The sequence below is a fragment of the Musa acuminata genome, chromosome BXJ1-1 (genome assembly GCF_036884655.1).
Source record: "Musa acuminata AAA Group cultivar baxijiao chromosome BXJ1-1, Cavendish_Baxijiao_AAA, whole genome shotgun sequence".
Taxonomy (NCBI): Eukaryota; Viridiplantae; Streptophyta; class Magnoliopsida; order Zingiberales; family Musaceae; genus Musa; species Musa acuminata.
In genome coordinates, this window is record NC_088327.1 from 19,325,231 (window position 1) to 19,342,056 (window position 16,826).

The following is a 16,826-nucleotide window of genomic DNA, read 5'->3' on the forward strand; positions in this document are numbered from 1 at the left end:
CATCAGGAACATGCACAACCCTTTTCACTACACATCTAGAGTCGAACCAGATAGTAAGGTAAGAATGGTATTTGGCCTCAGAAAACAATCTGTGTCAACATAATCCCTTTTCACGACACATCATGCTCTACAAAGGTGAATGAGATACATATAGACTCCCGATATGGAAGAATTACCAGGGTTTTCTAAAAAATAACCTATAGTTGCTCAATCAATTTGTGAAGCAAGATATATAACAATATCTTCTTGTGTTTGTCATGTAGTTTAGGTAAGAAGACTAATACAAGAATCTCATGTGTCACAGAAGAAATCAACCAAAATTTATGTTAATAATATGTCAACTATTTTTTTGGCTAAAAATCTAATCTATCATGAGAGATCCAAGCATATTGACATAATCTTTTATTTTATAAGAAAGCAGCATAAAGATGTGAAGCTACTTCATGCAAAAACAAATGAACAAGTACCGAATATCTTTACAAAACCCCTAAAAGTTGAAATTTTCAAATATCTCACATAAAAGACAAGTTAAATTAAAATTCAGTACCCAGGAAGAGTCCAATTTAAATTTTACCTCATAAGAGATTAAATATGATATATTGTCTTCAGAGTCTATCCTTAGACTGTATATAGTTATGTTTTGTATTCTTTTTTCTCAGTAACATGATAAAAGATTCATATAGTCGACTTTAAATAATTAAAACTTATGATATTATTATTATTATTATTAAAATAAGTAAATTGTGTCAAGTTTTTAGTGAATATATTTGAGATATCTTTTCTTTTGTCTAAATTATTTTATTTTACTCTCGCTCTGATGGGTCAAGGCCATTGTTTCTTTCAATCTGTTCTGATCATCTTTTGAACAGGGTGAGATGAAGAACTGCAATGCATGTATGTACTGTGGGTCACAAGAGTGCAGACCACACTAAAAGCATGGCTTAGGTATTCACTTGCCTTGGACAGCAGACTTGGATTGTTTTCAGCCACGAAGCTTCAATCAGAAAAGGTGCTCTCAGCTTATCGCCCACAGAAATAGCAGAATGGAGCCCATGGCTTAGTTGTTCACTTACTTGCCCAGGGCAGCAGACTTTGATTGTTTTCTATCGTGAAGCTTCAATCAGAAAAGAAGGTGATCTCAGTGTATCGCCCACATAAATATCAGAATGGAACCATTTTGCTGCAGGTGATGAAGTACAACTGACAGTCCTTGGCACAGTCCTCACTTGAGCTGCAGATTAACCTAACAAGAGCATGTAAGATCAAGTCAGTACCATGGCACTCGTCTCAAGGATGGATTGTTGTGGCACACAGGATTGAATCTTTGCGTCGGAGTGGATCCATACCCAGGATGGATAAATCAGTATCCATCCATGTTTAGGCTCATCTCGTCTGAATACAAACATGATTTATGCTTTTATTACCGATGATAATGTCATCAGTGGGACCCATCAAGGATAAGAAAGAAACGTGGCTTCCCCCCCCCCCCCCCCCCACTTGCATTCACTGATCTCACTGCTATTGATGTGGTAGATCCAATCCACACAAGAATCCATGAAGCTGGGGCAGGGAAGATTTAGGTTGGTAGCATGAAATGAAGCCCCAAGTTCACGTGCATGCAGTACACCGAATAAAAACCCTAACATGCATTGTATGTGTGGCAGCAGGGTCACCACGAAGCAACATATTTTTCTTTGTTTTAGCTTTGTTATGACGGCAGCCTGTGATTGCAAGCAAATGAAGGCCATCAGTTCCATGACACCGCCGAGAAGAGAACAATGTAAATGATGCAGTGGGAGCCCCAGATCAAGGGTCACATGCTCCAGAGAAGACAAGGACTCACCATTTCTTATTCTTTTCCTGGTTAGAACTGTTGTGGTTGCTATTTCTTGAAGCTGTTCCAGAATGATCTGTGTGACTCCTGGCTCTTCTTCAATGTTTAGGGTTTCTTTTGGGGAAAGTGAACTATTGTTGGATGCCTTCTGATCCAAGTAGCATGTGCATTAGAACTCTGGGAGCCATGAATCTTTCTACAGGGCACACTGGGAAATGGTGTATGACATTAAGAAATTAAGGTTGACTCTCTAATGGAGATTTAAACTCAACTAAAGTAGTTCAAGGCAATAAATTAAGTTCACATAAGACAACAAGCCGCACCTGTTCTGATGTTTGAGTATGTATTCTGTCATCCTCCATGATTGCACAGATTGCTAGCGTAGGTACAGATTGCTACTAATGGATCAACCTGACTATAGTTTCACATCAGCACAACTTTCATTAGCATATAAATCTTTCCTTATCACCAACAGCAACTTCTGAGTATTATTTTCCAAGGTTTAATCTATCTGGTATTCGAGTTCGGATTATAACTAATATAATATACAAATAATTGCTTAAATAAAATGACAAGATAGTTACCTCCCAGAGTGGACAAAGCAGTATCCTCCCGCCCGTGATCAGCTGCATGTGATCAGGAGCAGCTGCTGTTGTCATTGCCCCACTCATGTGCCCTACTTCGGCCTTTGCATGCATCAGGAAGAAACACACTTACAGAAACCCTCTCCTCTGTGATGGAGTTTTCGTGGAATTGTAATCTTTCATGTCACTGTTACGAGTTGATGTGCATGTAGCAGAGGCTGCAGAACTCCTGGACTAGCTTGCAGCAAGCTGTTAGGGTAGTGTTGTCCCTGCTGATTGTCACAAGATATATGAGCGTGTGATTCCCCCAGAAACAAAATATTATGTTTGCAAAAGGTTTGAGTGACAAGAATGTGACTGTTTGCGTAGGACATTTTGAATTCCTTGCCTTTCAGACTTCTCTATTGTTACGTAGCAGTAGGTGGAGAGGAAAGAGTCACGAGAGAGGAAAAGGGCTTGTGGCTATTTAAACCCAGCCTTCCCTCCTCTCTCACACAAAACGTAAAGATGAGGGACTTTAGACTGAAATGCTTTGGGCTGATTCTCCTTGTCATTCTTGTGATGTGCTCAAATTTTGATGCTTGTGAGGGGAGGAAAGGAAGGCGTTGGAGGAAACAAAAGCCTCCCTCTTCCTCCTTGGCTAGAAAGAAGGTAAAAAATGGTGGTAGCGACAACCATGGCAGCGGAGGAAGAGGAGATTACCTGAGTGCAACTCTGAGCCCAAACCCGATAACAGAGTATCCGATGAAGACAGCCATGTTCAATGTGCTCGATTTCGGAGCAAAGGGAGATGGCATCGCAGATGACACCGAGGTAGCCATTGTTACCTTCTCCTCGTATCCTTGTTGGTATTAGCTGAAACCAATCCACATTGCTGACCATTACAAACCAGCATGGCTCTCCTTGATTGGCATTTTATCACATTTAACACCTACAAACACAATACAACACATCTACATGTTAAGTTAATAAGGATATGTTTCTCTTTGCAAGGTATTGACAATATGCCAACTAGTTTTCCCTCGGTGGGGAAAAGCAATAAAGCCATAACTAAACCAGCAAAAGTTCCAAAGCAAGAGTTAGAAACATCCTCTTTTTTTGTCTCATTCACCTAAAAGAAAATTTCAAGTGCATATATCGTACTTCTAAATTGCAGAAGCTGGTGAATATATACAGCATGTAAACAGAAGAAATGGTGGAAAAAGTTGATGCTCATATACCTGACTTCATGAACAAATGCAGGCCTTCCAGGCTGCATGGGCTGCTGCTTGCAAGGTGGAAGGGTCAACTGTGGTTGTTCCAGCAGAATTTGAATTCCTTGTAGGCCCTATCTCCTTCTCTGGACCTTATTGTCAGACCAACATTGCTCTCCAGGTATATCACGCAGCTCAATCCTGAAAACAAAATCCTCAAAACAAATAACTGACAAGAAAAAACAACTAAATAGGATACTTGTGTACTACAGTTTGCTAGAAACAATTGGTCACTATATTGGCAAGTAGGTTTCATCATGATCCATTGTGTAGGTCCAGGTTGTGCCTGACCACAACTTAAAAGATTTAATACATGGGTTCAAGGAACCAAGACAGGTATCCAGAATCAGATAGTTATCACATTAGATCCTAGTGTTAACCAGTTTAGATACATTTGTATAATTTGACAAGAATTTGTTATTGATAGATTGGATGGGTATGAGCCATGAAACCCCCACAGCAACAGCAGCTACCTCTTACATAAGCAAACCTGTGATAAGAACCATCGGAACTATTGGTAATGAATAAACAGGTTTAATTTAAGTTATTCCTTCCTCCACAGAAAAGGTTTAACTAAGTTTAGCAGCAGGGTCCAAACAAAAGGAGAAAACTGATATGCTCTGTAGAAAATGAAACACACATGAAGAACTGAACTCTCTTGCAGCTGGATGGAATGATCATTGCTCCAACTGATGCCAAAAGGTGGGGTTCTGGGCTACTGTGGTGGATTGAGTTCTCAAAGCTGCAAGGAATATCAATTCAAGGCAGTGGAACAATAGAAGGGCAAGGCAGTGTATGGTGGACAACTATGGAGTCTGATGTTGATCCAGTAAGCCACATAAACATCTATCTCCATCATAAATATATGAATAGATCTGCCCACTGTTCCCAATTTCTAGAATTCTTATCTGCTTACCAGAGAAGAAAAACCAATCCAGGTTCATTTTCTGTCAAAGTAATTCCTGTCACCTTGAGGAATAAGTACCATCTCACAATATATATTCAACAAAAACTCCTGACTTTCATCCTTCAGACTCATATCCCATTCTAATAATAATCATAATATTCATCAGATATTCCTAATGGTGAAACCTTTGACAGATAAATGCTGAGCTCAGTATGAAACTGCCGCAGATCAAGCCAACTGTAAGATTTCTTGCCTTGCAGCAACACTAACAATAAAGCAATATCAAGACATGATTAACAATACTTTGCATATTTTTTCTTCTCTAATTCTGTTCTGCAGGCTCTGAGATTCTATGGGAGTTACAATGTCACAGTAAGTGGCATCACAATCCAGAACAGTCCACAGTGCCACCTCAAGTTTGACAATTGTGAAGCCGTCCAGGTCTTCAACATGACAATCAATTCACCAGGAAGCAGCCTTAACACAGATGGCATACATCTTCAAAATTCTAGAGATGTTATGATTCATCATACCAACATGAGCTGCGGTATAGCCTATACGCCATTCAGGAATTTCCTGTTTGATGACATACAAAATGATTATTCTGGTGATTGTTGACCCTCATACGAAGAGTCAAAATGATCATGGGGACCAACTTGACTTCATTTTTTTAATACATTTTTAGGCCTTCCCTGTTCTTAAAACAGCTTAGAATGCAAGTTCCAGTGTTCTTAGTCTTAGGCATCATCTCACTAGATGTTTATCCAATATACAATAGTGACCAAAAAAATTAAGTTTTATCCGCTGGTGGGAGACCAGATTCTTCCCAATATTTTTTATCTTCACCTGAAAGAATAGAAATCAAATAATGAGAAAGAAAGTGCTTAGAATTCGAGTAAAGCAAAATTAACTTGCACTTATATCATACTTCACTTATAAGTTAATTCCAATCATTTCATCGATGTAACAGCTATTGACTTTCTTAATATACAGGTGATGACTGCGTCTCCATCCAAACCGGATGCTCAAACATCAATATACACAGTGTAGAATGTGGCCCAGGCCACGGGATCAGCATTGGAGGCCTCGGAAGAGACAACACCAAAGCATGTGTTTCTAACATAACAATAAGGGCTGTCAATATGCACAACACCATGACCGGTGTCAGAATCAAGACCTGGCAGGTACATGCTTGAGCAGCGCCATAAAAATTATGATAAATTTGACCCTTCTGATTTTTCTCAGTTAGGCATTCATAAAAATCAAGGTTGATGTCTTCTGCAAAGAATTAACAGTTGACTAGCAACATCAAATCACAATTTTCTTATCCTACCAATACAATTCCTTGTTAGCTACATTCTTCGAGTCCTTGTGCTACCTGGATGTGCTAATGGTTATCTGCATACCTATTAAATTATCACAGGGTGGATCGGGCTCCGTCCAGAGTATAAAATTCTCAAACATAAGAGTATCAGAGGTCCAAACTCCAGTTGTCATAGACCAATTTTACTGTGACAGAAGCTCCTGCAAGAACCAGACATCAGCAGTGGCACTGTCCAGCATCGCATATGAGAACATAAAAGGGACCTATACAGTAAAACCAGTGCACTTTGCTTGCAGCGACAGCTCTCCATGTTCAGACATTAGCCTAACCGAGGTTGAGCTTGAACCACTACAGGAACATTATCATATTTATGAACCCTTCTGCTGGCAGGCTTTCGGGGAACTGTACACCCCAACCGTTCCTCCAATTGTCTGCCTGCAGAATGGAAAACCAACAAGCAAACCTATCTTGTCCGATGATGACTTGTGCTGATACTACCATGGTCAATAATCATTGATGCAAATACATGTGTGGTCATTTAATTATCACGACCCCTTTGCACCATTAGGAGTAAAAATCTAGATTCTCCAGTTAACATCATTACAATTACTACAAGAGTTTATATAATTTTCATATATAAGCAAATATATGTACATTGTTGTTCCCCGTAGTGGCACTCCACATATATTGATATATGGAAATAGGTTATGCTAAGTTCAGTTCATTGTTAATGGTATATATACAGATCATTAGTTATATATGTTGATTCAAATTTTGAGAAACATGCAGCAGCTGTGCTAGCTATTCAATTTTATCGAAATAAGCTGAATGACAAACATTAGAAATATTTACTTAATGCACTAAGCCTTTGTTTCTAAGCATTTCTGGAGCTGCTTAAATTAAAGTTTCTGATGCTAAAGACTGATGAAAACCTCCCAAGGCAAGCAGAATCTTATCCAAGCAACTAACGGAACAAAAATCTATGCACAGGTGAATTAGTTCATCAGAAGAAACATAACAGTTTTTGATGCATCAGTTCTGCCAGAAGTAGTATAGATATTTCTCAAACAAGAATTCACTAGAAGCACTCATGACAAGCAATGCAATGAGAACACTTGAAAGTCCATACTTGTTTATAAGTTCCAAAATAAGATAGCCTTGTCTGGGAAATATGATAGTACCAAAGAGCAGAGGCTGCTTGATCAAATTATCTGACATTTTGTATAAACTCCACAGATCGTTCTATAAAACAGATGTACAGTTACATGCATATGTTCATACAGCTACCCTAGCAAGTAAATGGAAATTAAAAGTTAAAAAAGAAAGGAAATAATATTTTAGTCTTCCACTACATACAAGTGATAGGACAATCAACACTAATTGGACAAGTAACAATACACCTATGAAATGCCAGCTAGGTTCAATAATTCATTACAAAAACAAAAATGTGTATGTTTTTGGCTGTTTGTAGTTTCAACCTACTCAGAAGTAACTTCAATTTACCACCATAGAAATAAGTTTTCATTGTTCTTTACCCACTATCCATCTGCTCAACTTGACTTGAAAATAAATATGCATCTTTAAGGGAATTTCATTTATCAAGTATACATGGTTAAGACCCGAAGTTTGATGACCAGAATGTATATATCTTTTAAGTGCAAACTCTGAAAGATTGCTCACATGTTAACACATCTCCCTCCCCCTTTCATACCAGTAAATGTTAAGTTATCATGCAATGTCCAGATATCCTTAAGAATTTGGCATCTAATAGTACCATAGATAAATATTTGAAGATTTTGAGCATGTTAGTAGTATTGTTCATTTTTTACAACACTTATAAGTGGAAAAAAAATTATATCAGAACCACTAGGCATTGCAACTGGCAAGAAGAGTATACACGGTCACGATGCACCTAAGTTATTTGTACTCATAAATAAGTGGTATCAGATGTTACTATTCTCCACATGGTCAGCATTGAATTTGATCATATGGAGACTAATCAAAATTTGGTACTACACATTGCCCATCAGCTGTGCAACTTCTCCAATTTGTAGTCATGTTTATTAACAAACGCCATGTCCATTCTTTGTTACACACCACTCAGAGCTTTACACATCCCATCCATCATCAGGGCAACAACATGAATCTCATATCATAATAATTCTTATTTCAATCAGTTCTAAACCACCTTATCCAACATTAAACGAGTAGGCACCAGTGATTTACAAAAGCTAAAAAATTATCATTCTTCCACATGTTCTCCAAAAATTACAACCAAATATACAAAATAGTCCATCATCAAGATAACCTAAAACCACAAAGAAATCAACTTTACTGGATTATGTTGATCATAGGTGATGCAAATTAACTAGGTTTTTTCAAACATGACAAAATCATGAGAAGAATGACGTACTGGTGGATATTTCAAACATCTTCTCAACCAATGTCTTCAAATTATCATCTAAGATACGCTTGTTCTTCGCCCTCAATTCAAGCCTGGGTCAGGAAACTCCACGATCTTTAACGGCGGAGCAGAAATCACCAGCTAAGAAACCGACCCTATTTCTCGTCAATTAATAGGTAGGTTGGAATGACCTACGGCGAGCGAAGTCGTCCAATGGACAGGGCGAAATCACGCTGGGCTTGGGTGGAGAACCCCGTGGCAGAGGGCCGCGAGCTAAGATTGGGGTTTCGATGGAGAAGCAAAGAAGGGATCTCCCAGGGTAGGGGAAGAGGAAGCGAGGGGGCGGCGTGGTGCGGGCAGGGTTGAGGATGGCATCCGGGAGGGCGGGTGAGGCGGTGAGCCTGGCGGCCGTTGCCTTCCTTTGCGGTTGGTTTGTATTGTAATCTTCGTGCGGCCGAACCCGAGTCCAACCGTTCCCGTCTCTGGCACGACGGTTCGTCGAATCGATTTTTATTTTTTGTTTTTTCCTAATTCTTCTTTTGTGTTTTGTCCTATATATATATATGTATATATATATATATATATGTATATATATATATATATGTATATATATATATATATATATATAACAAGGAGTTTGAGCATTATAGTATTAGATTTGAAGGCATAAATACTGCTGGTAGGAGAGCCATAAATAGTGTTCATTTGAAGGCATCCTGTGAATCCTACTTACTGTAAAAGCTTCGATGTAGTTGATCACAGGCATCCACGCAACACACTGCCTTTTGCAGAGCAAGACATCGGATTAATTGGTGTTAGGCGTTCTTCACTGTCATGCAAAGAACCATATGTCCCTGTGGCTCAACTAAATTGGCTACAAAAGAAGACATCAAGTACGATCCAAAGAAAGAGGTCCATATTCCCTCAATGGAGTAATAGCTTCACATGTGTGCATGTGCAAACATTTTTTTGATGGTTACCTCTTAATCTGTGAAGCTTTTTGTGTAGTCTATGATTTATGTCCACAGATTGTCTATCACAAACATAGGTTATCGACTAACAGATTTCTCATTTCCGAGTTATTGTTCTATATTTCTACAAGCTTTACTAACCCTTCTTAAGTACATATACATGTGGATTTCTAATTATTGACAGAGCTTCAATCAATGTTAGGGTTAATTATAGATTATCCCTTGTATTTGGATCCTATTAGTATTATAAACTCTATACATAAAAAATTTATATTGAGATCCTTATAATTTTAAAAATAAAATAAATAATATCATTTGTCCTAACGTGTATTGACGAAAAATATAATACGTGGCACCACATGTTAGATCGATGTTAAAGTGATAGACAAAAAAATAATTTTGATATTTTTTCTATATTTTAATGACTATATCGATAAAAAAAAGTAAATTTTAACATCTCACATATTAAAAATAAAAGGGATATTGAAATTATATTTTTGTGACGTGTTGTATTTTTCATCAATACAACTGATGACTTTACGGCAAATTAGATTATTTATTTAACTTTTAAAATTATAGAGATCTCAATATAGATTTTTAAGCATAGAGACCGTGATATTAATAGGATCTAAATATAGAGGGTAATATGTAATTAGCCCTTAATATTAGGATGATAAGTAGGTTAGGCTATGAGTAGTTTTCTACCCAACCTAATTGCTGAGCCAAATGAGGAATTTCTTGAAGGGTTTTGTAACTCATTGAATCAGAAAAGATAAGGAGTTGAATCAGAAACTAAAGTATTGTTTGCAATTTCTCAAAAATTTTCAGTTTACTTGTCGATATGGAGTTAATCTCTTGGCTATTTATTAGGTACTGCATCAATTCTTCCAAACCTACAAATGAAACTGATGAGTCTAGTCATGATGATTTTATAGTTGAGATTTGAGTTTGATCAAGCCAAATAAGTAAGGTAGAAGGTGTAGGTGACAGCCTCCCTCCTACATATATATATGCTGATCCAACTTGGAATTCACCTACTCACATTCCAATCCTTGCAAGTTGCTGAAGAAAAGTCCTGTTGATGATGAACATTAATGCATTTTTATCACCAAATTAAACCTTCATGACTCACTAAAAATTCTTTACGAATCCAAGTCCTGTTATCACTTCGGAAAATTCTAATTGATAGAATTTTCTTCGACATTTTCTTGTGCTGTTTAATTAGTTTGTGAGTGAATATGCATAAAATATAAGACATGAATTGATGTTTTAGTACAAATGTACAGTCCTTCAGATAGGAAAATCCACTCGACAGTGCTCCAGATCTTAAGTCTGCATGCTGTTCTAGAGAGTAGCATGCATCATGTATGCAAATATTTCTGTCCTTGTTTGATGACATGGAGCAGTAAGAAGAAAAGAAAGCCATTGCATCAATCCAATCATGCATGCAGCGGCTGTTCTTTTGTCATCCACCTGATGAAGCTTATGAGCACCAAAAGGTGTTTGCAGGCTCACTCAGCGACCCTCACACGTGAACAGCAATACTTGGTCTACGTAGAGAACTGATCCTACGGCCTCTGCGACGTCTCACAGTCGACACAAAGTAATCGACTCCAAGGAATCTGCTCAGCAATTGCGACAGCCTCCAAACTGAGAGATATTTCTCAGAAACTGGACGACCGAATTCAATGTACTATTAATTCCACTTTTATTACGTGAGAAATCTTCTTCCTATATGGAGATAGAGAGAGAGGTGTTTGCGTTGTTGACTTCTAGTGGATTACAGGGAACGATAAGCAGCTTTGGAGCTTAATTCTTGGTTATGAGTTAGGCATCACAGACGATAATAAACCTCTCAGGGAGTAGAAGCTGTTCATAGCCTCTATAAAACCCACAACAACTTCCTCCCTCCTCATTGCCGTGTCTCGTCCCCTCTCTGTCTCTCTTTCTCTTTGTTCCCACCTTCCTGGTGGAGGAAGGGAACATGGACAAGAGGATAAGCAGCAGCCAGGGGGCTGAAGTGAGGAAAGGCCCATGGACGATGGAGGAAGACCTCATCCTCATCAACTACATCACCAACCATGGCGAGGGTGTGTGGAACAACATCGCTCGTTCTGCAGGTATATCTATACGTATATCTATAATATATATACATATCATGCGTCCATCTTCTCCTCCCTGCATGGCTTCTTGCTCCGCTAATGGCTTCCTGTCAAGGTCTGAACCGCACCGGGAAGAGCTGCCGGCTGCGCTGGCTGAACTACCTCCGCCCCGACGTACGGCGGGGCAACATCACCCCCGAGGAGCAGCACCTGATCATGGAGCTCCATGCGAGGTGGGGAAACAGGTGAGGTCAACCTTTTGACATGGAGAACGAAGGTTAAACCATGAATGGCTCTGACCTAAATAAACACTAAGCTAGAGAAGACTGTGGAAACATACGAGTGGTCATCGTGCTCTCTCCTTCCCACTGGATCTCCAGTCCCTTGCAGGAGAGCCACAAGTAGGGTTTCCATGAGCACGAGGCCATTGATGTGTGGTCCTAATCCCAAGTCATCATCGACTCCGATCTCTGAAATGAAACACGTGCATGGAATACCTCTCTCTCTCTCTCTCTCTCTCTCTCTCTCTCTACGTTTCACTTGATCTGATAGATGATGTGGAAGCTGATAGGTCTCCTTTTTTATAGTAAATCATTCATGCGATGAAGTAATATGCAACCTTAAGGTTTTGAACAGAAGTAAAAGAGAGATCCAATTATCCGAGATCTGCAACTTGTTATATTTTGATGGTTTTGGACATGAGGTGGTCGAAAATTGCGAGGCAGCTACCGGGGAGGACGGACAACGAGATAAAGAACTTTTGGAGGACCAGAATACAGAAGAAGCTGAAGCACGGCGAGCCATTCGGCGTCCAGAACGTGATGCTCACTGATGAAGCCAGCACCAGCACAACACAGGTCAACACCACCACCGATGAAGGTGCTCAACCCGGTGCTTACACCCACATGCATGACGAGCAGCAGACTGCAAACCCTGACGGCATGATCTCTGAGTTCTCCACCGAGTCCAGTGATAACTTCTGGACCGTGGACGACTTCTGGTCCATGCCATCTCTCAATGGCGATTAGTCCATCCAAATCCTCCATCTGTACCGATAAGAAACGGATGAGCTTAAACTCATTCTCTCTCGCATATCGTACTAGTTGATGAACAAAGTATATATGATGATTGCAGCACAATAAACATGTTGAAGCTTAGTTAATCCTCTTGTTGAGCTACTGTGGTTTGATCTTAACAGTCACCATGGATCCATGCACGTGAACAAGTCGACGACTGCTCTCTATGCACAACCTTTTACCACCACTGACCCTAGACAACTCGAGCATATCTGAAGACACCTTCAAGGGCCTGCCATTTCTGGGCATGGCCAAGTGAATGAACAAGATGGACATGAGCCTAACAGTTAGGTAATCCATGGAAGATGCGCCGACCGACCGGCCTAATGGATCACGTGCGAGGAGGAGATGGATGGATGGATGAAGATGTATAACGGGAGCCAGAAATGAGGGATTTGATTCGTTGGGTGAGGTCGAGATGGAGGTGTCATGGCCACAAGAAGTGGTGGGGGATGGGGGTGGCACATGCCCTATTTGTGCAATTAGGGTAGGGTTTGGCATCCCTTTCCTTTGAGATGGAGAGGAAGGTGGCCATGAAGTGTCATTGTCCTGTGTTATTGAGAAGTGTCGCGTGAGCATGCAGTGGTAGTACCACATCGGCCTCATGTTGTATTCTCACGTTTTCTTAACCTAAAGGGATAAAGTATCTCCGCCATTTCGGTGGATGAAAGGGATGGTTTTGGGAAGAGAGAGAGAGAGAGAGAGAGAGAGAGAGAGAGAGAGGATAAGAACAGGACACGAGAAGAAAAGGGACTGGTTTGGTATTGGAGCGAGTTTGTCTTTGAGTTCATGCATCTTTTTAACAGCTGAACACTGTTGAACGGATATAGGTTCCAGACCAATAAACATCTTATTCAAATATCAGATATATCATACACCGATGTAATTAAAATTGCTTAATTCATAAGACACCCAAAAAATATCAGCTCGTAAGAGTCAACTTAATTGTACTCTTGAAACCGAGACTAGTAAAATTGATTTAATCACTTCGTCTTTACTACACACTTAAAGTTGATTAGGACATACTTAAATCAATGAGTACTAAAAACTTTTTGCCCTCAACTCAATATGATAAAGTCGACCTCACATCCATTTCTAAATTTTGTGGTATTTGAAATTAGAAAAAAAGACTTGGTTTTGATGTAAAGTTAGATACGGAAGACTAAGCATGCAGCCCAACTATGGATGATGCTTGAGTAAGGTAGACGTCTGCCACCGAGATCACTTTGTTGAAGGTAATCTCTCTAGCGAGAAGAATTCAATCATTTAATCTTTATCCAAGTATGTTCTGAAATATTAATATCGTAGGTGTACTCGATAATACCTTTTTGAAACTCAAATAAATATATTTGCTTTTATGTCAGACGAAAAAGATTTGAGGAAGTCTTATGAGTTCCGAGTACTAAGAGTTAAAAGATAACATAGTTGATAAGTTTTCTTTTATAACATTTATCTTATAATGGTATTGTAGAAGATTAAGTGCCTTAATGAAGGAATAGTGACTACAGATGTCATCATAATGTGCATCTTAGGATAATGTTTGTCTATGTTGGAATATAATATTCACCTTACAAACTTAACGATTTTTGCTCATATAAAAAAAGATAGAGAATGCTGTGGATGCGTAGTATAAGATATGTTCTTTTCCCTTTGTAATCATTGGGAACTTTAATGCGATGAGCAAATGATGTTTCATCAGTTATAGCACATCGAAAACTTCGATGCTTATGTCTCGAGAGGAAGTATTTTATATAGGAAGATGTTTTGCTTGGTTACGGTGTATAATATGCTTTTTGATGTTTTATCTTTTGGGTAGATATATTTTTAAAAGCGAAATATTTTTTTTCCTTTTTTTAATCAAAATAAGTTTCTCGTTAAAATATCAAGATATCCAAATGAAAATATCAATCAGTACAGCATAAATAATAGAGAAAAAATCAATCATATAGTGAGACCAAATCTTTTAACGTAAAAAACTCAACGTGCGGGACCGTAGTCCATCTCAAACTTCCACTATCAATAGTAATGATAACAGGTTTATAATAAGTCTTCTCTAGAATAATCAGAGGATCACAATAACATCAAGATCATAAATCTTAGCTCAAGAACAGCATATCTTCATAGGATAGGATGGATCTCCTCGTACGAGAATTTTAGGTCTCACAAAGTGGATATAGTAGGAAAGTACCTTAGAGAGGGTAAACTGTAGATCAACACCATTAGGATCATAGAATTTGCTACAAGGATTCTCCATATAAAATTTGGGCCAAAACCGACGACGTTTGGCCACCGATCGTCAAGTAGAAAACTCATAAACCTTACTTTCTCTCTCTCTTCTTTTCTCTCTATGCGTCGTAGCTCGCTGCACCTCTCTAATTTTACCCTTTCTTTCTTAATTATTGATTTGGGCTTATGACTCAAATTGTCCAAGCCTACCTATGGACTCAACCCAATAATTCTCCCCCTCCAGCTCATATGGTGGGCTGTACTAAGCCCGCTCTTTGCCTACATGTTTCAAGCTTGGCAATGACTTTGTCAACATATATGAACTATTCTCATTGGTATGCACTTTTTCCAACTATAATTCTTTCAACTCAAGCACATCGCGAATCTAGTGATATCTCACATTAATATGCTTGGATCTAGAATGGTATGTTAAATTCTTGAAGAGGTGAATGACACTCTGACTGTCACAGTAAATAGTATATCCTTCCTGTTTCAAGCCCAATTCCTGTAGAAACTATTTCATCCATAAAGTTTCCTTGCAGGCTTCAGTAATTGCTATGTATTCTGCTTCTGTGGTTGACAGAGCAACACACTTCTATAACTTACACTGCCAAGAGATTGCTCCCCCTATAAATGTCATCAAGAATCTCGAAGTGGACTTCCTGGAATCAATAGCTTTTCTTCCTATCACGAAGAATCTTTATGTCAAGTATTTGTTTCACCGATCCCAAGTCTTTCATGGCAAAAGACTTACTTAGCTCTTTTTTAAGCTTTCCAATTTTTCCAACATCATGACCAACAATCAGCATATCATCAACATATAGCAGTAAAATAATAAAATCATTATCTGAAAATTTCTTCATAAACACACAATGATCAAATGTGGTTCTATCATACCCTTGGCTCATCAAAAAGGAATCAAACTTCTTATACCACTGTTTAGGTGCCTGTTTGAGTCCATGTAAGCTTTTCCTAAGCTTACACACCATATTTTCTTTTCCCTTGACTTTGAAACCTTCTGGTTGTTCCATGTAAATTTCTTCTTCTAAGTCACCATGAAGAAATGCTGTTTTTACATCAAGTTGCTCAACTTCTAAATTTAAACGGGTAGCCAAACCAAGAATAACTCGGATAGAGGACATTTTCACAAGTCAATATATTTCTTTTGACTGAATCATTTCACAACTAGTCGTGCCTTATATCTTTGTTGTGAGCTATTGTTTTTAGTCTTCAATTTGTAAACCTACTAATTCTTGAGAGCTTTCTTCTCTTTAGGCAATTTTACCAAGTCATAGGTGTGGTTCTCAAGCAAGAATCTCATCTCTTCTTACATGACTTTAACCCACTCACTCTTATTCTCATGTAGAATAGCTTCTTGGGAAGTTTCTGGCTCTCCCCCGTCAGTAAGCATAACATACTCATGTGAAGGATATCTGGTAGATGGTTGTCGCTCTCTAGTGGATCTTCTCAATGGAATCTCAACTGGTGGTGGAGGTGCTTGTTCAGTTGGTTCAGCATCATCAACTGTAGGTGGATCATCACTGGTATTCTCACCACAATCTTCTTGTCCATCTTCCCCATGATCATCATGAACTACAAGTGAAGGAACTGGACCCAAACTCCAAGGAATATAAACAAAGGTTTTTGGCTTCTCAATATTATCATCATCATCATCAAACAATTGGTCTTCAAGAAACACAACATCTTTACTTCTAATAATCTTCTTATTCACTGGATCCCATAATCTGTACCCAAACTCTTCATGACCATATCCCAAGAAGATTCATGCTTTTGCTTTGCTATCAAGCTTGAACCTCTCATCTTTGGGAATATGAACAAATGCTTTACACCCAAAGACTCTTAAATGATTATAAGATATATCTTTTCCTCTCCATACTCTCTCTGGAACATCACCTTTCAGAGGAACTGATAGAGAAAGATTTATCATATCAATTGTAGTTCTCATAACCTCCCCCCAAAATGACTTTTGTAACTTGGCGTAGGAAAGCATGCACATAATCCTTTCTTCAATGGTTTTGTTCATCCTTTCTGCCACACCATTCTGTTAAGGAGTTTTAGGAACTGTTTTCTCAAGCCTGATACCATGAAACCTGCAATAATTCTCAAAATGACCCCTGTACTCAC

The 16,826-nt window shown here is 38.7% G+C and overlaps 2 protein-coding genes and 1 long non-coding RNA gene across 13 annotated transcripts; 2 read left to right on the top strand and 1 right to left on the bottom strand.

Moving 5' to 3' along the window:
• Positions 1–389: 389 nt before the first annotated feature.
• Positions 390–8,737, bottom strand: LOC103999746 (uncharacterized). Of its 9 annotated transcripts, none has more exons than XR_010514455.1 (8): positions 8,316–8,737; positions 5,985–6,102; positions 3,639–5,424; positions 3,121–3,349; positions 2,419–2,687; positions 2,158–2,249; positions 1,844–2,042; positions 390–1,243 (listed from the first exon to the last, which is right to left on the bottom strand). It is a non-coding gene; the product is annotated as an uncharacterized LOC103999746 (long non-coding RNA). The 9 variants fall into 9 exon arrangements; XR_010514457.1 differs by lacking the exons at positions 390–1,243; positions 5,985–6,102 and adding exons at positions 1,250–1,721; positions 7,032–7,144; XR_010514458.1 differs by lacking the exons at positions 390–1,243; positions 5,985–6,102 and adding exons at positions 1,250–1,721; positions 7,032–7,190.
• On the top strand, positions 2,796–6,450 carry LOC135676844 (polygalacturonase At1g48100-like). Of its 3 annotated transcripts, none has more exons than XM_065188498.1 (7): positions 2,797–3,231; positions 3,661–3,792; positions 4,336–4,548; positions 4,773–4,817; positions 4,918–5,125; positions 5,572–5,762; positions 6,002–6,450. In XM_065188498.1, exons 1-7 carry the CDS (start codon positions 2,926–2,928, stop codon positions 6,392–6,394), a joined length of 1,488 nt encoding a protein of 495 aa, XP_065044570.1. In that variant the 5' UTR covers positions 2,797–2,925; the 3' UTR covers positions 6,395–6,450. The 3 variants fall into 3 exon arrangements, with proteins under 3 accessions (XP_065044563.1, XP_065044570.1, XP_065044555.1); XM_065188483.1 differs by having other exon boundaries at positions 2,799–3,231; positions 4,336–4,500; XM_065188491.1 differs by lacking the exon at positions 4,336–4,548 and having other exon boundaries at positions 2,796–3,231.
• A 2,468-nt stretch (positions 8,738–11,205) lies between the features above and the next one.
• Positions 11,206–12,510, top strand: LOC103999727 (MYB-like transcription factor EOBII). The gene is made up of 3 exons (XM_009421562.3): positions 11,206–11,397; positions 11,495–11,624; positions 12,083–12,510. The coding sequence occupies exons 1-3, from the start codon at positions 11,262–11,264 to the stop codon at positions 12,405–12,407; spliced, it is 591 nt and encodes a 196-aa protein (XP_009419837.2). The 5' UTR covers positions 11,206–11,261; the 3' UTR covers positions 12,408–12,510.
• Positions 12,511–16,826: the final 4,316 nt, after the last annotated feature.

Excerpts from the sequence above, each read along its gene's own strand:
- LOC103999727 (XM_009421562.3), top strand. The coding sequence starts at position 11,262 with ATGGACAAGAGGATAAGCAGCAGCCAGGGGGCTGAAGTGAGGAAAGGC. Across the intron at positions 11,398-11,494 it reads CAACATCGCTCGTTCTGCAG|GTCTGAACCGCACCGGGAAG; the intron begins GTATATCTATAC and ends CTTCCTGTCAAG. Across the intron at positions 11,625-12,082 it reads CATGCGAGGTGGGGAAACAG|GTGGTCGAAAATTGCGAGGC; the intron begins GTGAGGTCAACC and ends TTTGGACATGAG.
- LOC135676844 (XM_065188498.1), top strand. The coding sequence starts at position 2,926 with ATGAGGGACTTTAGACTGAAATGCTTTGGGCTGATTCTCCTTGTCATT. Across the intron at positions 3,232-3,660 it reads GCATCGCAGATGACACCGAG|GCCTTCCAGGCTGCATGGGC; the intron begins GTAGCCATTGTT and ends GAACAAATGCAG. Across the intron at positions 3,793-4,335 it reads AGACCAACATTGCTCTCCAG|CTGGATGGAATGATCATTGC; the intron begins GTATATCACGCA and ends ACTCTCTTGCAG.